We start from the raw sequence: 19,331 nt of genomic DNA, 5'->3' as shown, positions 1-19,331 counted from the left end.
GGCGTGTGGACTTGGACCTGAAGAGCTCCAAGTTTCATGTGAGACACCAGGAGCTAAGTGGGTAATCTGGACATGAACAGCTTGCATTTTTTCAAACTTTGGAGGTATTTTTATTCTTTTATATGTGACATCGTCACCTGCCTTTGGCACATATTCTCCATCAACACTGAAATACAAAACATACAGTTATGTCAATTCACTGAAAGTAACTTCATCTTGAAATGTTTTTCATTTTCAAAGAATATAAATTCTTACAGGTAAAACTTTAACATGAAAATCAATCTTAACTTAAACTAAATCTGTTTGATGTGTACTGATTGATGTTTTAGTCTGAGGAAGCTTTTATTATTCATTGGTTATAATTGGTTTTGAACTAGCTTTCAGTAACTGAGTATTTCCTAGATTGGTACTTTGTGGTTTATCTTTTTTTTTTTATAATTGTTGGTTTTTGTGATTCATGTCATATCTGATGAGCAAAGCCCTGTCCAACTAATTTATACAGTTTATTTCATGTTTAGCATAAATCAAGCTGTTGTTTTTTTCATTTGAGTTCACAAAGTTTAGATAAAAGAACATAGTTCCAGTGTCCCCCGCGTTGCACATATTTTATCTATCCAAGGTACAAGGGCAATAACTAAATAAAACATTTTTTTTTGTAGTGCTAACAAGGCCATTTCCATAAATTTAATATTTCCAAGAGGCATAACTCTTTAAAAAAAAGTCGATCATCCACCATTATAGAACTTATCCGAGAAATTGCTGATATTAACCTATAGTATAAGTTTTATAAAAATCTGGCAAGAATTGTACCTGTGAGAGCGCTTACAAGACCGGACAGACGGACGGACGGATGGACACACGGATGCCCGGTATTTCCATGTCCGCTGCAATGTGTTTACGGGGGACAATAACCCTACAACTTGATTAAACAAGATTATGAAAACATTATTACAAGACACACATTCATACAAAAATTGTGTGAATATCTCTTAGGGTTCTTAAGAAATGGTTCAGATTGTCATGAAGACATATAAAAATATGTATATAAAAAGACAGACAGACAGACAGACAAACATATGAAACTGGGAGCCTGCATCGCATATCTGGCAAATTTACCCCTAAATTGTCAAAGAGAAGATACCTTTCGACAAATATAGCAGTGTTTAAGTTTGACAATTTTAACAAGGTACAGGGCCCATCTTGTTTATCTGAAGCCTTGTGCCATTTCCCCTTCTTATTTTGGTGCTCTACATTTTGATCTGTCTTGCCCTGTTATGCCCTATACTTATTAAAACAATAAAATTCAAGATTAATTCAATTTCAAGTTCATCAGAAAATTTTAAGGCCAACCTAAATTAATAGTGAAATTCAATGGCTTAAGATATAAAACATACTGTTAATCAACTTCTGTTTATACCTGAGTCTCAGGCAATATATATCTAAACACAAGTAAATAATGCAAAGTTACTCCCCTTGGTTTACTAGTACTACAGTCTTAAAATTTTGTTTATTGATAAAAAAATATAAATTAACAGTTAATTCAATGAAGCATTTAATTATATCTCCTGAAGTGATTTACGGTTTCTCTAATTTTGTCACTATTTTCACATTTCCCAATCGATTGTGAAAAAAACTGTTCTCCTCACTAGTGAAATATCTGTTCTCGGCAAATGATTGGTCGAAATTTAATTATGACGTTAAATTTTCTTGATTTCTTCTGAATTCCTGATTGTGACGTCATGAAAAAAGGTGACCATGCCTGATGATGTCACACATAAAGAACACAACTTTCTGCAAATCTTTGAAAAGGAAGGATAAAAATCATAAGAGAAACAGATTCCACCACTATAACTCGTGTATTACGATATTTCTCCACTCTCAACAGTTAAATTTTAATATTTAAAGAGCTCAGCAAGCCTCACACTTTAAATATAAATATTTTACTGTCTCGAGTGGAGAAATATCGTAACACACTTGTTGCAATGGTGGAATCTATATTTCTTCGCACAAACCCAACTGTTGATTCTGTATGAATAAAGTGGGTTGTGCAAACTCTTTACATTTGACACACTTATATACAGTATACAAATACTCAATGAATAATGTAAACTCTTGAATTGTTTTTTATTTCAAGTGTAAAGAAAATTGTTGTGAATATGTAATAGATAAACATAATGCATTTGGCATTGAACACTGTCATGGCAATATAAATGTATGAGCAATTATTCCCTTCTTGATTAAAAAAGAAATAAATCATCTTAATTCATCACATATAGAAATGTTCCTTTGACAAACTACAGGGTGGATTCACTATTCTTCATGGGATAACATTTTTTGGTGGATTTCCTGGGTAAAGGTGAAACATGAATTTAAATGTTCAAATTTTCTTAGGCGACACCATGGATTTAAATATCCATGAAAATATTATGTTTCCTCAATTCACGAAATTGGTACCCCTGACAATAATGATTCAACAGTATGTGTGTAATCCATTTTATTAAGTTTATGCAATAGTGTCCTTTTTGAATTAGCAACTAGCCTTTTTAAATCCTGGCTTGAATTGCTGTTTAGCAACAATTTTCCCATTTATTTCTTAGTTTCAAAACATTTTTGGTTTGTACATGTACTTTCCGAAGAGAAGATTTGTGTAAGGGTGGCTAATAAGAATTAAAAAAAAAAATCACATATAATTATGTCATACTATGTAACAAATAATTTGAAGAACTTACTCTGATATATGGACAAATATATGTCCTGATCCATCCTCTGGAACAATAAAACCATGGCCTTTCTGGCGACAGAACTCTTCTACCTTTCCCTTAAATGTTGGACCCTCCTTTGCTTTTTCTGATCTAAACAAAGTAAGTAAATTGTACAAAACAGTTTGTTGTGTATATATTACTATATAATTAATTTTGGATGTAACACGTCTTCTGATTGGCTGAAAGTGTTTTGTCTATCAGCTCATAGACGTCATCAACATTTTTATCATGATTTACTCCTTTTTAGAATTAAATTATAAGGAATGACTGTAATATTTTTTCTGTCTATTTGCAATAACCTAAAAAATGTGGTGCACACTTTAAAAAAACCTGCTACGCGAGTTATTCAGTGTGCACCACATTTTTGATGTTATTTCTTCATAGACAGAAAAAATATTACAGTCATTCCTTAAATAAAAAAAAAATTAAGTGATTGATAGATAGCGGCTTTATATCCAGCGGCAAATATAACATGCAGACTATATCATATTAATTAAATACGAAGATATCCTCTTACTTTCTACTGTATTAAACCCCAAATATGATTTTTAATGTACTAGCTCACAAAGTTATTTCTGTAATAGACATATTAGTCTCATTCTGAGCTGAACAATATCTGCTCTTATTTGTTAATGTTACATGCTTGGTGGGGAATCACCAAAATTAAATTTTCAATGTCTGGTTTGACCCAGCAGGAGATCAAATGACAAAGATTGCACATGAGGAGATGTTGGTATCAATGCACCACTAAGGTGTTAAACATACATTAAAGCAAAAAGTCCTGTTGTGTTTCCATTAAATTTACTGGTTAAATTTGTAACAATTTTTAATCAGTTCTCAAGTTATGTACACTCATACCACATCTTCTTATATCGATTAACATTACTTCTTACAAGCTTATTTTTTTTTATGATTTTCTGTTGCATTTCATTTCACCAGTTCAAAATTACTCTGTTCTTTTTTGCAATCTTTATATCAAAAATACATTTTACTGCAATAAAGATCAAATATGAATAGTTTAGAAGACAAATGAAGAAATATTTATTCATGTGGATTCTTTACTTTAAAGATTAGAAAGCCTTATTACAATATTTTATATGAAAATTACTTGCTTCTGTAGTGCAATTACACTAGTATTTAATAAGTAAAATTAGTTCATTTTAAATATTGTTCAGGACAAGTTTATAGAAACAAGTAAATTCATATTGAAAGTATTTTTACAACCTTGTAGACTATCATACGTACTGTGAATATGTCCTTGTTCGTCGAGTTGGTATAGGACTAGGTATAAGGAATTTGTGTTGTCCTATGGGAGAACCTGCAATTACAGCATTGTTAGCAGCTTGACTCTGTGGAAGTTCACCAGACATTCTTCTATGTATCTGAAACATAGAAAACGAGAAACTTGTTAATAATCTACCGGTTTATGATTTGGAATGTACTTTTAACATTGTAATGAGAGTTATAAAAGTACTTTATATATATTTATAAAGATTCATGTAATATTTTGCTAGAAAAACTACAGTGTATCTTCATCAAATGTTCAGCGTCTGCTTTCCTGATGTTAAAACAAATGCTAATATAAAAGTTTGCAGTTTATCTTACCGTGTTAGAGTAATGTAAAATTAATTGCAACTAAATGTCAGAACAATTATTACTTTCAGATATAAAATAATAATTGTGATATATCAAAAAGTGTTGAAAAAAAATGTAATAAAAACAATATTGTCAAATCAGTTCAATCTTCAAGTTATTAATATACCCTATTTTTTTTTTATGATGTAACCTTAAACAGACATATATATATTTTTTTTTGGCCTAAATAAAATGAAAATGTTACTTTCCATTTCTGTTAATGCATATGTATAAAAATGCAGGCTTTGTCTATTTCATGATGGCAAAGATGGCATCACAAAAGTTACATCAAGTTGCAAATTTGAAAGGTGTATCAATATAATATTGTGTGATTACCACAATGCAACCCAAAAATCCTGGGGAGAACACTGACCAAAATTAATGTCTTACTGGATAAAATGAGTGCTTTTGGACTTAGCAAGGACAAAATTTATCTTTGGATATTATTGTAACCTGCACATAATGGTCTTGTTTATGTGTGCTTGCCTTAAATGCAGGCATTTCTGGGTTCATACCATGTTAAACCCTAACAAATTTTAAAGGATAAAAATGGCATTTTGATAAAAAAGAAGAATTCATAGTAAGCATACATTAGTTGTCTTGCTGTCAACATAATGTATAATTCAGTTTGGTTGAAATGTCTTTGACAGGACTATTAATGTAAGCTAACATGTTACATGTATAAATACATCTCAGTGTCAATCTAAAATCAAGGCCTTTTGTTATTCCACTGATCAAGATTATAAAAGTTGGAGTGTTGAGGTCTAAAACACATAACTGAGAGTTTGTCAGCATTAATATTGGCCTTTCTTTTATGCAATTTTTAGAATTCTTACTAGCTAATATTTAGCAAAACCACCCCAAACAATACAACAATCATCAACTGAAAGATCATGATGCATGATCTTTCAGTTGATGATCCTTATGATATTAAATTGTGTACAAGGGTAAAACAAATCAGAATTATTTCCAACCACTTATTTACAGTCTAATTTTGTTTTGATTTTTTTCATTGACTTGACATTCTACCAGTACAATTGTACAATTAGAAATGTACCTTCTTAATCAAACATTGAAAAATGTATTTTATTAATTGATTAATTAAATAATAATTGTTATTGGATCTTGATATCTTTATCTTTAACTGGAAACTTAATACCAAAATTTATGATAAAAGAGATGATTTTTCATTTCCTATTGTTAATTATCCATTTTAAGATGGTGACGTTCCCTTGTCGCCATCTTATGGTGTATATATATCTCAACTTGTTCGATTAGCTCGTGTATGTAACAACGTATTTGATTTCAAAGAAAGAAATCTCTGTATTACTGAAAAATTATTACACCAGGGTTTTCGATATCACAAACTAGTCAAAACATTTACTAAATTTTATCATCGGTACAAGGACATCATTCGTAAATATAAATCAACATGCAGACATCTTATACGTTCAGGTATTTCACATCCAATATTTTATGGTAATATTCTTTACAAAGCACAAAAATGTCGGCATTCACCTCAAAAGCTAACCAAACCTTTAAACAGACTTATTCGAAAAGGATATAGTTACGATATTGTTGTCAAGTCATTAAGGATTGCATATTTTGGTATTAATATTGATTCACTCATAGGGTCTTTGCATCGGAAATAAACACATTTATTCTAAAACCAGTTAAAGGCATGATACGCGTTATGTTCTTCTCATATATTTTATGATGGTATGATACCAAACCCCTAACGGTAGGGATTGTACTTGATTTTCATATGATGAAGACATAATCTTTCAATCAGTTTAATTGAGGTTTGGAGCTGGCATGTCAGTAACTGCTAGTAGTCCTTTGTTCATTCATGTATCATTGTCATTTTGCTTAGTTTCTTTTGTTACCTATTCTGACATCGGACTCTGACTTCTTTTAAACAGAGTTTTACTGTGCGTATTGCTATGTGTTTCTTTTTTCTACATTGACTAGAGGTATAGGGGGAGGGTTGAGATCTCACAAAACAGGTTTAACCCCGCCGCATTTTTGTGCCTGTCCCAAGTCAGGAGCCTCTGGCCTTTGTTAGTCTTGTATGTCTTTTAATTTTAGTTCATTTATATGTTTTGGAGTTTAGTGTGACGTCCTTTTTCACTGAACTAGCACACAATTTTATTTAGGGGCCAGCTGAGGACCACCTCCGGGTGCTGGATTTTCTCGCTGCATTGAAGACCCATTGGTGGCCTTCGGCTGTTGTCTGCTCTTTGGTCGGGTTGTTGTCTCTTTGACATATTCCCCATTTCCATTCTCAATTTTATATTGTTCATTAACATTTTGTGTTTATTTGCAATAACAAAATATGCAATTATTATTGGCTATATACTCATGCATAACATGTGAACTCTCTGTACTCTTTTGATGCAATTTAAATAGTCCATTTTACTCATTCAAATAGTGACTATGTAATCAGACAGTTTTTCAAATGGTTTGTTGATTTGATAATTATTTTCTTTATGCATTTTCTTTCTACGATTTATTCTCAACCTGCTAAAATTGGGCTTTTTCTGGGATAAATTACAGATCAGGGTTAAAAAAAAAATCCAACATAATTGTTGATAATAATGTTCATGAGAGTTTAATTCTCAAAACATACAGCTGCTTGCATTTGTCAGAGAGTAGCTCTTTGACCTACTTTGAACCATATCATTTAATAGAGAAACAATATCAAAATAAGATGTGGTATAATTGCAAATGAGACAACTCTCCACAAGGGACCAAATGACACAGAAATAAACAAATATAGGTCACCGTACGGCCTTCAACAATGAGCAAAACCCATACCGCATGGTCAGCTATTAAAAGCCCCAAAAATGACAAATTTAAAACAATTCAAACGAGAAAACTAATGGCCTAATTCATGTACAAAAGAATGAATGAGAGTCCACATAACAATAGAAAAATTAACAAGTAGAAAACTCAATATGAAAATCAATATAATAGTGAATAAAAAATCTTTCAATTCAGTTATCTTGTCTTTGACACATGCACAGTATCCCTAATGATGGAGGCTGCCATGTTGCTTTAATCATTGTCATGTCAGACCTTTCAATGCAAAACTGAACCAAATTTTATCAAGTTGTACTTTTAACAACCACTACCCAATATTCAGATCATAATCATGATAATGGAGCATGCAATTTCCTGCAATTTGTAAATTTTATTACTGTAAATTTTCATGAAAATATTCATTAACAAAAAGAGAGGCTAAACATACCAAAGGGACATTGATTTCAAACTCATAAGTCAAAAATAAACTGAAAACGCCATGGCTTAAAAAAACCAACAGACAAACAACAGTACATAAAACACAACATAGAAAACTAAAGACTGACCAACACGAATCCCAACAAACAACTGGGGGTGATCTCAGGTGCTCAGAGAACAAAAATCACCTTCCTTATTGTTGTAGACCTGGAGATATAAACATGATAAAGGTAGTCTAACTTTTTGATTTGGGGAAGATCTACTTTGGCTCAATTGGTTAAAGCGCTGCCTTTAGATCCTGAGATTGAGGGTTTCGAATCCCGCTGGTATATCATCCATGGATTTTCACATTATTAGTCATTATATTATTTAACAACTATGCGACATATTTTCATATTAAAGCATGCAAAAGATAAGTAACATTTCAATCTGCAGTTCTGAATGTTGATTGAAAGCTTGTTTGTTTAATTCTTCTTCTTCTCTTCTTCCGGTAAGCGGCCACCGTCAACTGGTTGACTATTCTGCCACATTTTGGAGTGAGCGCATGAAATATTTTTGAAATTTATTAAACAAAAATAGAATGGGTGCAATTTAATATATATACAGGTGCAATTAAAAACATGGCATTTAATCTAATGACGGAGCTGAGCCTTGAAGGATTCAGGACTCAGGGCGGAGACAGTCGAGTTGGGCAAAATAATGTATATATGACGTTACCAGCAGTGCTGTTGAACTGTTGGGGATGACGGCACATAGTCATCAATATTATGATTGAGTGCGGAAACTGAAAGAAGAGAAAGAAGAAAAAGAAGAAGCTAGAGTACTTTTTAGGAGGTTGGGTTTGGTTTTTCGTGTTTAGTTAGTTGAAGATCGCAGTTTTACAATTTATATCACAAAAGTGATAATTTTTGATATACAGAAAATTTAAATGGTGAATTAAGTGTAGAAAAATAGCGAAAACATACAAAAAGGTGTTTACAACAAAAATCTCATGCGGTTTGAACAGAGTTGCCTCCCCAAAATTATTTATTGTTTAATCTCGAAACTAAAAGTTTTAGCATTGGAATTATCTATATTTGTTTTATATGATTTGTTCGACTTTATTAATAACACTGAGAATTCTATAAGACAATAAATACTCTGAGAACGGAATGGTCAAAGTATTAGTAATAGCCTCAACGCCAAAGACAGTATCTACAAAACGTTTGAAGTAAGGAATATTTTGTTCCAAGCGTCCAAAGTACAGAAATATAAAACACAAAACCAGAAAAATTGGAAAGTATGAGTTCTTCTATTTTAAAAAGAAGTTTAGAGCTTTTCAACGAAGACGACGACGTAGGAAAAGGTATTTGCAATTTCAGTTTTGTAAAAAATATAGACAAAATTTAAATAATTAACCCAGAATTTGAGAAATAACCTAAAAGAAGGCAATAAAGTTATTCCGGGTCTAGCAACGTGTAATTACTATAGTATAGTATATAGACAAGATAAATATGTCTCTGATCTGTATCTCTTGAGATTTCATTAAGTATGCTTGGAAACAGTGTTTTATGCAAATAGATTCAGTTTTAGTGTTTTAAGGTAGGTTTTATTGTACTGGAATTCAAGTAATAAGATTAAGAAACAAGTTTATTAAACCAAGGTGCCCATAATTATCGTAGCTAAACAATCACATTTTAATATATACATGTAGGACTCTGAGGTGTGATGCAAACACTAATTTTGACCCATGATGGCTAGTTTAAAATCTGCAAATATTGTGAGAGGTAGATTTTTTTTAATTGTCAGCATATCATTAATATGAGGCAGGCATTCCCTGTGAAAGGGGAGGAAGTCTATATAAATTATTTTTTTTTAATTTAAACATATTTTAAGTTCTAAATCTGTTAAAAAAGAAACGGAAATACCGTAACGTTTCCGATTTTGGTTCTGTTGTTAGGGATTTTAGTTGTGACGTTATTTTAGTTATGACGTCATATTCAATGTAAACAAAGAAACGCTATCATCATGTTACGTTTTTTCATATCAAAGAATAATTAGAAATGAAATAGTTATTGTGTTCCTTCCTATATTTTACTGGACTGATAAATATATATTTCACTCAAAGTCTCATGACAAACGAGACCGGAAGAAGGAAGTAGATTTCTGCGCAAATGCGGGAATTAAAAAAAGTTACAAAAAAAAAGTTAACGATTTTGAGTTCATTAGTACAATGAAAATTTCGGGAAATTTTCCTGATTTTTTTAATTTTTTTTTTTTTTTATTGATTTTTCTACTGTAATAGGGGACTTCGTCCCCTTATCAATTTGCATTCATTATTGTCCATAAAAGATTTATGACATTTCGGTATCAACGATATCTATGTGTATGGTTGAAATAAGAGAATCTGTAAAAGAATTATCAATTGCAATAAGCCTGTTTACTGTATACATTAGGATTTAGTATACTGTTTGAATATCATCTGTAAGTACCCTGCTAATACATGTATTATAGTTTCATTTACACCTTTAATGTTCATCTCTTTAAACTGTGTTTGCAATATTTGAAATACAAGAATATATTTCATATTATGTTTGTCCTTAGTTACAGTTGCATACTAATTTAGAGTTAGTCTTAATGAATTTTTCTGCAAACTCTCGACAATGCACTAAAAAATCTGAAAAGCTGCATGCTTCTAACTAACAAATTGACATCTACATGTACCTTGATATATAGATTAGAATTTTGAATAAAGTGCAATACAATATGTAGGTGGAGAGCAACACTTTCAGTCAAGTCACAGTAATTGTTGCATGCTTTTATTTATTGTCCAGTGGCTCTCAGTTTCAAATACTTGTTTGAAAGTCTAAGTTTAAAATTTTCATGAAAACAGATTGCTTTATATAAAATGTATAGAGAAAATGCAGTTAAGAAATGACCAAAAAAGAGTAATGCCAAAACACACAATTAACAGCACCTGGTAATGATTCATAGCCTTGAAAACCATTGGATGTATCATGGTAAGGACCTACATGTGTATTTATGTCAGTTTTCACTCTTTTACATATCTACATGATCTACAAAAAGGATTGACTTTTTTCAAAATATTATAATTGAGGTTAAATGTGACAGGATTGCTTCCCTTGAATAGTAGATACGTAGCCAGCCGTAGGCATGGTAAGCTGTTGAACTAGGGAAGTGCTTATTTAGCTCAGTCAGTTAGAGCACTGATTGTTACACTGGGTTCTTGTTCTGGAGGAGGCAAGGTGATTTTGTAATGAGAATCATGTTCTCCGCTTACATGAGTATTGAAGTATTACATCCATTTATGCCTGGAATGCCTGTCTATGTCCTAGTTTCATATTTTTTAAACCATTTTTTTCACTAAAATGAATAAAAAATTGACTATGAGGTAAGCTAAAATGTACCACAAAAGTTCACTAATCAGTTTCTGTAAGTTGTAGGTTATTCTAAACGTGTGCATAGATTTATCTTAGTTTGAGTACAAAAAGTTTAAGCAAATATGATATGATTTTTATGCTCCAATACATGTAGCTCAGGTTTAAATTTACTTTAAAGTATGACATGTATATATGCATAGGATGACATGTCAACTTTATTGTATAGACTTGATAGATCAGCATCCAAACAAGGTTTTATTATTTGGTCTTATTAAAATGATTCTTATGGATTTTTGATATGACCAGAAAATTTATGCGGTCGTATAATGGTATGACTTTGTCGTTGTCAGACAATATCTTGTGTAAAAGTGTATGGATCTCTATGAAATTGTACCACAAGGTTCCTTATCTCAAAAGGAAGATTGGGATATATTTTTAGGGTTATGGCCCATACTGTTTAGGAATTAGGGGCCAAAAACTAGGATTTTCTCGTTTCTGGACACTAGACCGTACTGTGACCTATAATGGTTTACTTTTATAAATTTTGACTTGGATGGAGAGTTGTCTCATTGGCACTCATACCACATCTTCTTATATCTACTAACTTGAATATAAGTCTATGTATATCTATGAAATTGTACCACAAGGTTCCATACCAAAAAAAGGAAGGTTGGGGTTGATTTTAGGGGTTATGGCCCTGACCTTTTAGGAATTAGGAACCAAAAAGGGGCAAACAATGGGACAAAAATAATACTTTTCTAGTACTTTATATAAATTGCTTATTTCTTGATCAATTTCAATGGGGTTTGATTCAAAGTCATGAATTCTTGGGGTTCTTTTATATGCTGAGTCTAACCATGTATTTAGATATGAGAATTTGGGCCTCATTTTTTAAATTGGTCCACATTAAGGCCCAAAGGGTCGAAAATAAAACTTTGTTAGATTTCATCAAAAATTGAATTCTTGGGGTTCTTTGATATGCTCAATCTAACCATGTATTTAGATTTTAGATATTGGACCATAATAGGTAAATGTGCAATTTGAAATTCTTAAGTTCTTAGACCACATCCATTCTGTGTCAGAAACCTATGCTATGTCAAATATTTAATCACAATCTAAATTCACAGCTGTATTGCACAATTAATAGAAATTGTTTGTAGATTCATACTTAAAAATAGACACAGCATCAGATTATAATTTTAGAGAAAAAAATATGTATAAATATAGTTTGAAATTTACTATTCACTATTAGATATTTTGAAAAATAATTAAAGGTAAGTTTTATAGATTTTTTAAAACATTGTATTAATGATGAATGATATTTTGGAAATTATTTTTTAAATTTTTTGAAGAATTTTGTGGTAGGTTTGTTTGTTATTCTGTATAAACTAATTTTCTGAATGTTATACATGTATATATATTATTTTTTTTTCATTTTTTTGGTAAATTTTTTGAAGAACTTGGGGTGGGTTTGTTTGTTATGCTGTATAAATTAATTTTCAGATATATATACATATATATATATATTTTTTTGATGAATGTAACCCTTTAAAAACTTAGCTAATATTGTCCATTTATAAATAAATTAATTAAACTCTTGGTGTACTTGGATGTGCTGAATCTAATCGTGTATTTATATTTTGGATATTGGACCATTACAGGTAAAAGTCCAATTTCAAATTTTTAGTTCTTTGACCACATTCATTCTGTGTCAGAAACCTATGCTGTGTCAAATATTTAATCACAATCCAAATTCAGAGCTGTATCAAGCTTGAATGTAGCGCATTTTTGCCCCAACTGTTCAGGGTTCAACCTCTGCGGTCGTATCAAGCTGTGCCCCATGGAGCATATTGTAATTTGAATACATTTTAAAATACCCTCAAATGGGTGAACATGATTTTGACAAATAATGCCATTTAAAGTTTCAACCTTTTGATTTTTTTTCTCTTTACAGGTAATCCAAAAAAGAAGGCTTCAAGTACTGGTAAAACCTACTCTGAGAAAGGAAGGTACATGAAAAAGACAAACCCTAAAAAGAAAAGACATAACAAAGATGGTAATTCAAATTTTCTTTCATATGTATATATAATTACAGATTAAATAAAGTAGTGTCCAATATACAAGATTCTGTTGATGGTAAATTAGAAAAAATATGTAGATCATATAGCTATTTGAAGTACATGGATTTTTGTTAACCAGAACATGTAAATTATGATAACTAGAGCTTGTGTTCAAAAGAAGAATAAAAACATATTTAGGACACAAACTTTATATTACAAGATTTGAAATTCTGTTAAAACGACTACCTTGACATATTGAATGATTGTTTAAAAACAGTGCAGATTGCAATTGATATACATCTTTACATTTTTGTGCCTGTCCCAAGTCAGGAGCCTCTGGCCTTTGTTAGTCTTGTATGTTTTTTAATTTTAGTTCATTTATATGTTTTGGAGTTTAGTGTGACGTCCATTTTCATTGAACTAGTACACATTTTTGTTTAGGGGCCAGCTGAAGCCTGCCTCCGGGTGCAGGATTTTCTCGCTGTGTTGAAGACCCATTGGTGGCCTTTGGCTGTTTTCTGCTCTTTGGTCGGGTTGTTGTCTCTTTGACACATTCCCCATTTCCATTCTCAATTTTATTATATGACCCATAATAAATAGTTAATCGATCATCTTTGATCCCAGATGCTTGGTAATGATTTTAACTGAAATTCACAAACTAATATGTAAAACTTTTAATTTCATAAAAGATAATATTCTAAATAAGGAAATGTGTGAAGTGTTATAATTGGATGAATGTATAGATTATTTCTTAAAGTACAGCAGGAAATATTACATAATCCAGTCAAAGATCAAGTCAATAATGTCCTGCACTTGAGACTAGCACTCTGCCACAAGATTACCAAGTGTCTTATTTTCCAGGTTAAATGAAATTCTTTATAGCAAAACCAGTCATGTATCACAGAAACACCCTAAACAAGATAATAAGTGTAGTTGTAAATTCAGAAATAATTGCATGCATTTATTATTGTGAGTTTTGAATAGTGGACAAAAATGCGAGATTAATTTTTGTGATTTCAGGTATCAGAATGCGAGTTCTTATTATTGCAATTATCACCCAATCGCATATTCCCATTAATAAAAACCTCACAATAATTTCTGAATTGACAGTATGTAATTTTAAAGAAAATTTAAGGGAACTAGTATAAGTAACTATAATTTACATTTTGCATCTTTCCAAATGTTCACAAGACCTTTACTACCTTGTGTTTATATTTTTGAAATTTTGTCTTACAAATATGCATCAGGGTTGGACGATCTTAGAACAGGTTTAAATGCATGTTGAATTAGTTTTTAATCTGACTATCCTTCCTGATAATTGTAATTTCGATATCAAACTGTACTGTTAGCCTCTAAGAGTTGGCAACCAAAATCAATAACCGACTTGTTTTTGTTCACAGAAGTCAATTACTTGACATTATTTTGTAATAACATGACTGATTATTGTTAAAGCCTAGTAAATGTGGTGAAGAAAATTATAGTTTTCCTGTAAATAAATGGAAACTATTATATGTTATTGTTCAATATCATGTTTTTCTCATAATCTTTTTCATGGAGTGATATAACCTTATATATATATATATATTTAATATTATGGGTTTTTCTGTCATTTTGTTATCAAAATAGGGTTTATTCCATGATTTAATTTGTCATGATTGTTGTAATCTTCTTGTAGTATGGGCATGTCATCATTATCTTATCACTATAATCATGATAATAAAATACAATATATTTTATTTCCAAATTAGGTCCCCAAGGGACATATACAGGCAATGAATATGATATTTAAAAAAATATTCATATAACAAACAAATAATTAAGTTACCAATCCCAGATCTTTCAATCAGAGTAAAGGATACCTCTTGATGTCATTGTTTTTTTTTTGTGTTGTTTGGATGCTGTCTCCTTGAAATATACCCACACATCATCTCCTTATTTAATCTTTCATGATTACAACCTTTGACATATTGCTTTGAAATGACGTTTACTGTCATTTAGTACAATTAATTTTAATCTCTGCATTAGGAATACCAGTGAAGTTATAAACATTATATTGAGAAATCAAAATGAAGCAACTGAGAATTCATTTGAGTAAAGTATCGTTATTTTTGTTAACAACAGTTGATTCTGACTAAAATCAGACAAATTTGACCTACTCAAGTCCCAACAATGATTGATTGTCGCTTATTTCACTTTCAGTGGGAAATAAATATGTGCAATATTGTTTTTTTTCATCTCTGGTCATTTAGGTTTACTGTTATTGGTTAAATATTGTATTTTTATCAATATTTAGTCATAAAAATCAAAACATTTTTAGCATTTGCCATTGTTGTCATGCAGTTTCTATATGTCCTGATTATGGGAATCTCTCTGCAAAATTATATCAAGATCAGTTAATTTAAAAGTGATAATGAACAAACTTATTTTTATAGTAAATTGAGGAAGTCCATTGATGTTCCGAATTTGTACTAATTTGGCACTAATCATTATTCATTTATGAGCCATTATTTACAGAATTTGACTCTGTGACATTGTATAAATGTTCACAGTATATACTGGCATCGTAAAGGAATCAGACATCTGTTAAACAAAAGTTACCTAGGTTAAGTCTTTGTCATTGATTTCACAGCCACATTACCATGTACTTACAGATTTGTCTCACTGAATGTTTTATTTACTATATGTTTAAGACAGGGAGAATTCTTCTTACAATAATGACACTGATATAATTTAGTAATGCAGAAACCTACATGATTAGCTAGTCTCTGTTCTGTTGTATTGACCATGTCCTTTTTATCAAGTTTGTGACTGGGTCAAATATTATTTGTAAAACTCCTGTTATAACATGATAAATAATGTTATGTTTGACTTTAACAATTTATATAGATCTTGTAGTTTCTTATTCTTGTATCACAATGGTTGTCTTTGGTTTATGTCTGTCATATTTGTTTTGTTATAAATTAGGCCGTTGATTTTCTCATTATTCATGTCGGAGCCTTTTAAAGCTGACTTTACGGTATGGGTTTTTCTCATTGTTGAAGGCCGTACAGTTGCCTATGATTACTTACATCAACTTCATGAACTCTGGTGGATAGTTGTCTCATTGGCAATCTACCACATCTCCTTATTTTTATATTGACCAAATTAGGGTCGATAATGCTTCTTACAGGACATCTTTTGATTTTATTGTTGCAAGGTCAAAGAAGCTCATAAACAGACTGATTGGACAAAATGTTAGTTACCTAGTTATATGGTTGAAACATGCAGAATATTTTTGTGTTGAATAAAATATCATTTTTGAGGTCTTAAGATCAAAGGTAAAAGTCACAGCAAATATAAAAAGACGGAAATTTGGATTTAAAAATGTGACTCTGTTGGATAGCTGTCTCATTGGCAATTGTACTACACCTTATTTTTATAATAATTACATTAGATGTATGTTTCATTATTATACGTTATTTTGATTGGCTTACAGCAATCTCGCGTCATTCTTCATTTCAAAATGAATTTCATGAATTGAAACATACATGATGACACACGTTTCCACAATAAAGTGCACAGGTAAATAAAAGAAAAACTTGATAGTAATCGTCTTTTCATGATCATAGCGAAAAAATGTAATTATAAGTATTGAATGCTTCTTTTAGTAATTTCATAGGGTTGTTAAAGCGTTGACCGTGCGTACATTTTTAGAATGAAGCGCTTCCGCGCTTCATACAAAATGTACTTCGGTCAACGCTTTTACACCCCAATGAATTTACAAAAAGAAACATTCAATTCTTAATTAAATCTAGTGATCCTGCTGGGACCAAAAGAGGCTGACATGCTTCCTTGCTGATGTTGCTCTTTTAGAATTATGTTAAATGACAACCAATAAAGTTATTATTGTGATATATTTGTTCTTTTAATCCCTGCACAATGATAATATAGAAACAGCCTTTATCTGTCTGTCACATTTCTTGTTTATGTGATAATTTGAGGAGAAAATATCAGATTCCAAATTTGGAATATTGTTTGTATTAAGGATGCAAATGAGAATATTTAGATACATTTTTAGATGGAAGTAATTCATCAGAAATTTTTGGGTGAAATCTAAGTTTTTGTTAGAAATGTTGTATTTTGAGGATTAAATTTCATGTATACTATAATTTGAGTTAAAGTTGATGTGTGGTTAATATTTATGAATAAGACAGCAACCCAAATACAAAAAAACCCAAAAGACATCTAGAGGTCATACGTTTTCTACCAAAGAGAAGGTTTTATACAATATATGCAAGCTCTATACGGCCCAGAGAAAGTTGTGAATATATTTAAAGATTTGCCATCAATTCCATAATGGACAAAAACACAAAGATATAAGAAAAGAGACTTGTTTACTTAAAGGGCATCTGCTGTCAAATTCATGTTCACCGATTTGACTCAGATTCTCATATTTGATTTGTAACATAATAACAAATATATTCAAATTACAATAAGCCTGAAATAAACAATTAACAATGCATGGACTCAATAATATATATCAGCATTTTGTGTGTATTTTAGTCTTGACACCATCTAATTAACCTATGAGATGACCTCTGAAGACTGCCGACGGTCACATAACCCGATATAAACATAAACATAAATGTAATAGATAGTGACCACGTGCAATTGGATTTTTCTAGGTCTGTTTGATTTCATGTTATAGGTTATAAGTTAATCATCGTTTTTACCTGTATAAGAATGATTTTTTGTGGATTGAATCAGTCAATGAAATGGTTCACCTTTGTTTCACTTTCAATGTTGACATTCTTTTCCTTTTAATGGCTGAACATGTCTACTAATGCGTAACCAATCTCTAGCTAAGGGGTTAATTAAAGGTCACATGAATACAGGTTCAATGAGGTTGAATTATTCACTTGCAAATGAATAATTCATCAGCGATGTTTCTTAATTTATTTTTACAAAATTGAACTAAACTGGCTGCTTAAAGCGAATTATCATTTCTTCATTTCACTTTCATTAATGATAATACTTTAAAAAAATCATATTTTAATTTTTTGTATATCTCGTAGCTAATGCCCCTTTAATACTTTGAGTTCAAAGGACAAAAAATATTGTATGTCTGAGAGCATTTACCTAACCTTCACCTTATTTCATGGTTCAGTGATAAACATTCAGTTCTCTGGAACTATAAGTAATAGGTTAACTGTAAGGGTTACCTGTCCATTTGACAGTGTTCAGCTGACCTTGACAAATTTTTCAAGTTTTTTGTCAATGCTTAGTTTTATGATTAGCCAAGTTTATCAGATACTATTATTTTAATAAAAGGTGAACTACCGGGTATACGTGATCTATATAATTATTGTTAGAATATAGCAAAGTGCTCTCGACCAATGAAATTGTAGGATCTGATGCCTCTTAGTTGTGAAGAATGAATGCAAATCATGTTCTTAGTAAGGGATTATCCTATTATTTGGGTCTATTTACAGTTCAAAACAAAGAGTTTCTATAAATGAGTTACAACTGCCCCGAAGCACATTTATCAGATTGAAAGGATTTAACACAGTGATTGAAACTGACTAAAAGTTGAATTGTGAAACAAAGAAAAAACTCAAAATAAGTTGAAGTTTACTGTGCAGTAAAATTGGTACCGTGAATGTTATTATGAAAATATTCTTCAATTAAACAATATCAAAGCATTTGCAAAAAAAGAAAAAAAAAAAACCCTTAATATTTAGCTTTCAAAAACTTTGATCACTGGATCAGTGGTTTGGAAGAATAGTTATTTCCAATATTCCGATAAAATAACAAAAACTAAAAAAAAAACAGGAATTTAATTTAAGTTTTGAACATATTAAAAACTTTTAAAGGCATTTTATTTGAAAATTTCCCTGACATAATGAAATAGTATTTGATTTAAAAAGCCAGACCAAAATATTGGCTGTTAAATAAAATTTAGTTGTAAATCAAATGTATCATTTGATTTAAACTGTAAATTAAAAAAAAGGATAATTCCTCACTAAAATATTACATGATATACATTCATACTCACAATCAGGAAACATATGCAATTCCTACATTTTCTTTGTTCTGTTGTGTCACCTAATATCTATAATGCATATTTTTAAAAATATTTCCCAAATGATAAGAAAATCCTTACATCACTAAAACTTATCCATAAGTGAAATGCCTAAAAAGGAAGTCATGCATTAATTAAAAACATTGCACTGACAATGAAACTAATTCTTAAATACAACCAATTAAGAGATCAT

The 19,331-nt window shown here is 30.8% G+C and overlaps 2 protein-coding genes across 2 annotated transcripts in view; both read left to right on the top strand.

The window, feature by feature from the left end:
• LOC127709190 (transmembrane channel-like protein 5) overlaps positions 1 to 19,331 on the top strand; it is a 293,058-nt gene that overhangs the window by 150,397 nt on the left and 123,330 nt on the right. The gene's annotated exons all lie outside the window — the stretch shown is intronic.
• The window catches only part of LOC127709198 (uncharacterized), a 46,965-nt gene continuing 36,466 nt past the window's right edge, over positions 8,833 to 19,331 (top strand). Inside the window, exons 1-2 of the mRNA XM_052214603.1 lie at positions 8,833 to 8,982; positions 12,972 to 13,073. Coding sequence (XP_052070563.1) covers positions 8,919 to 8,982; positions 12,972 to 13,073 — 166 coding nt within the window. The 5' untranslated portion in view covers positions 8,833 to 8,918. The remainder of the gene's footprint in view (positions 8,983 to 12,971; positions 13,074 to 19,331) is intronic.

The sequence above is a fragment of the Mytilus californianus genome, unplaced genomic scaffold (assembly GCF_021869535.1).
Source record: "Mytilus californianus isolate M0D057914Y unplaced genomic scaffold, xbMytCali1.0.p SCAF_7, whole genome shotgun sequence".
Taxonomy (NCBI): Eukaryota; Metazoa; Mollusca; class Bivalvia; order Mytilida; family Mytilidae; genus Mytilus; species Mytilus californianus.
This window is presented reverse-complemented; position numbering and strand designations above follow the sequence as displayed.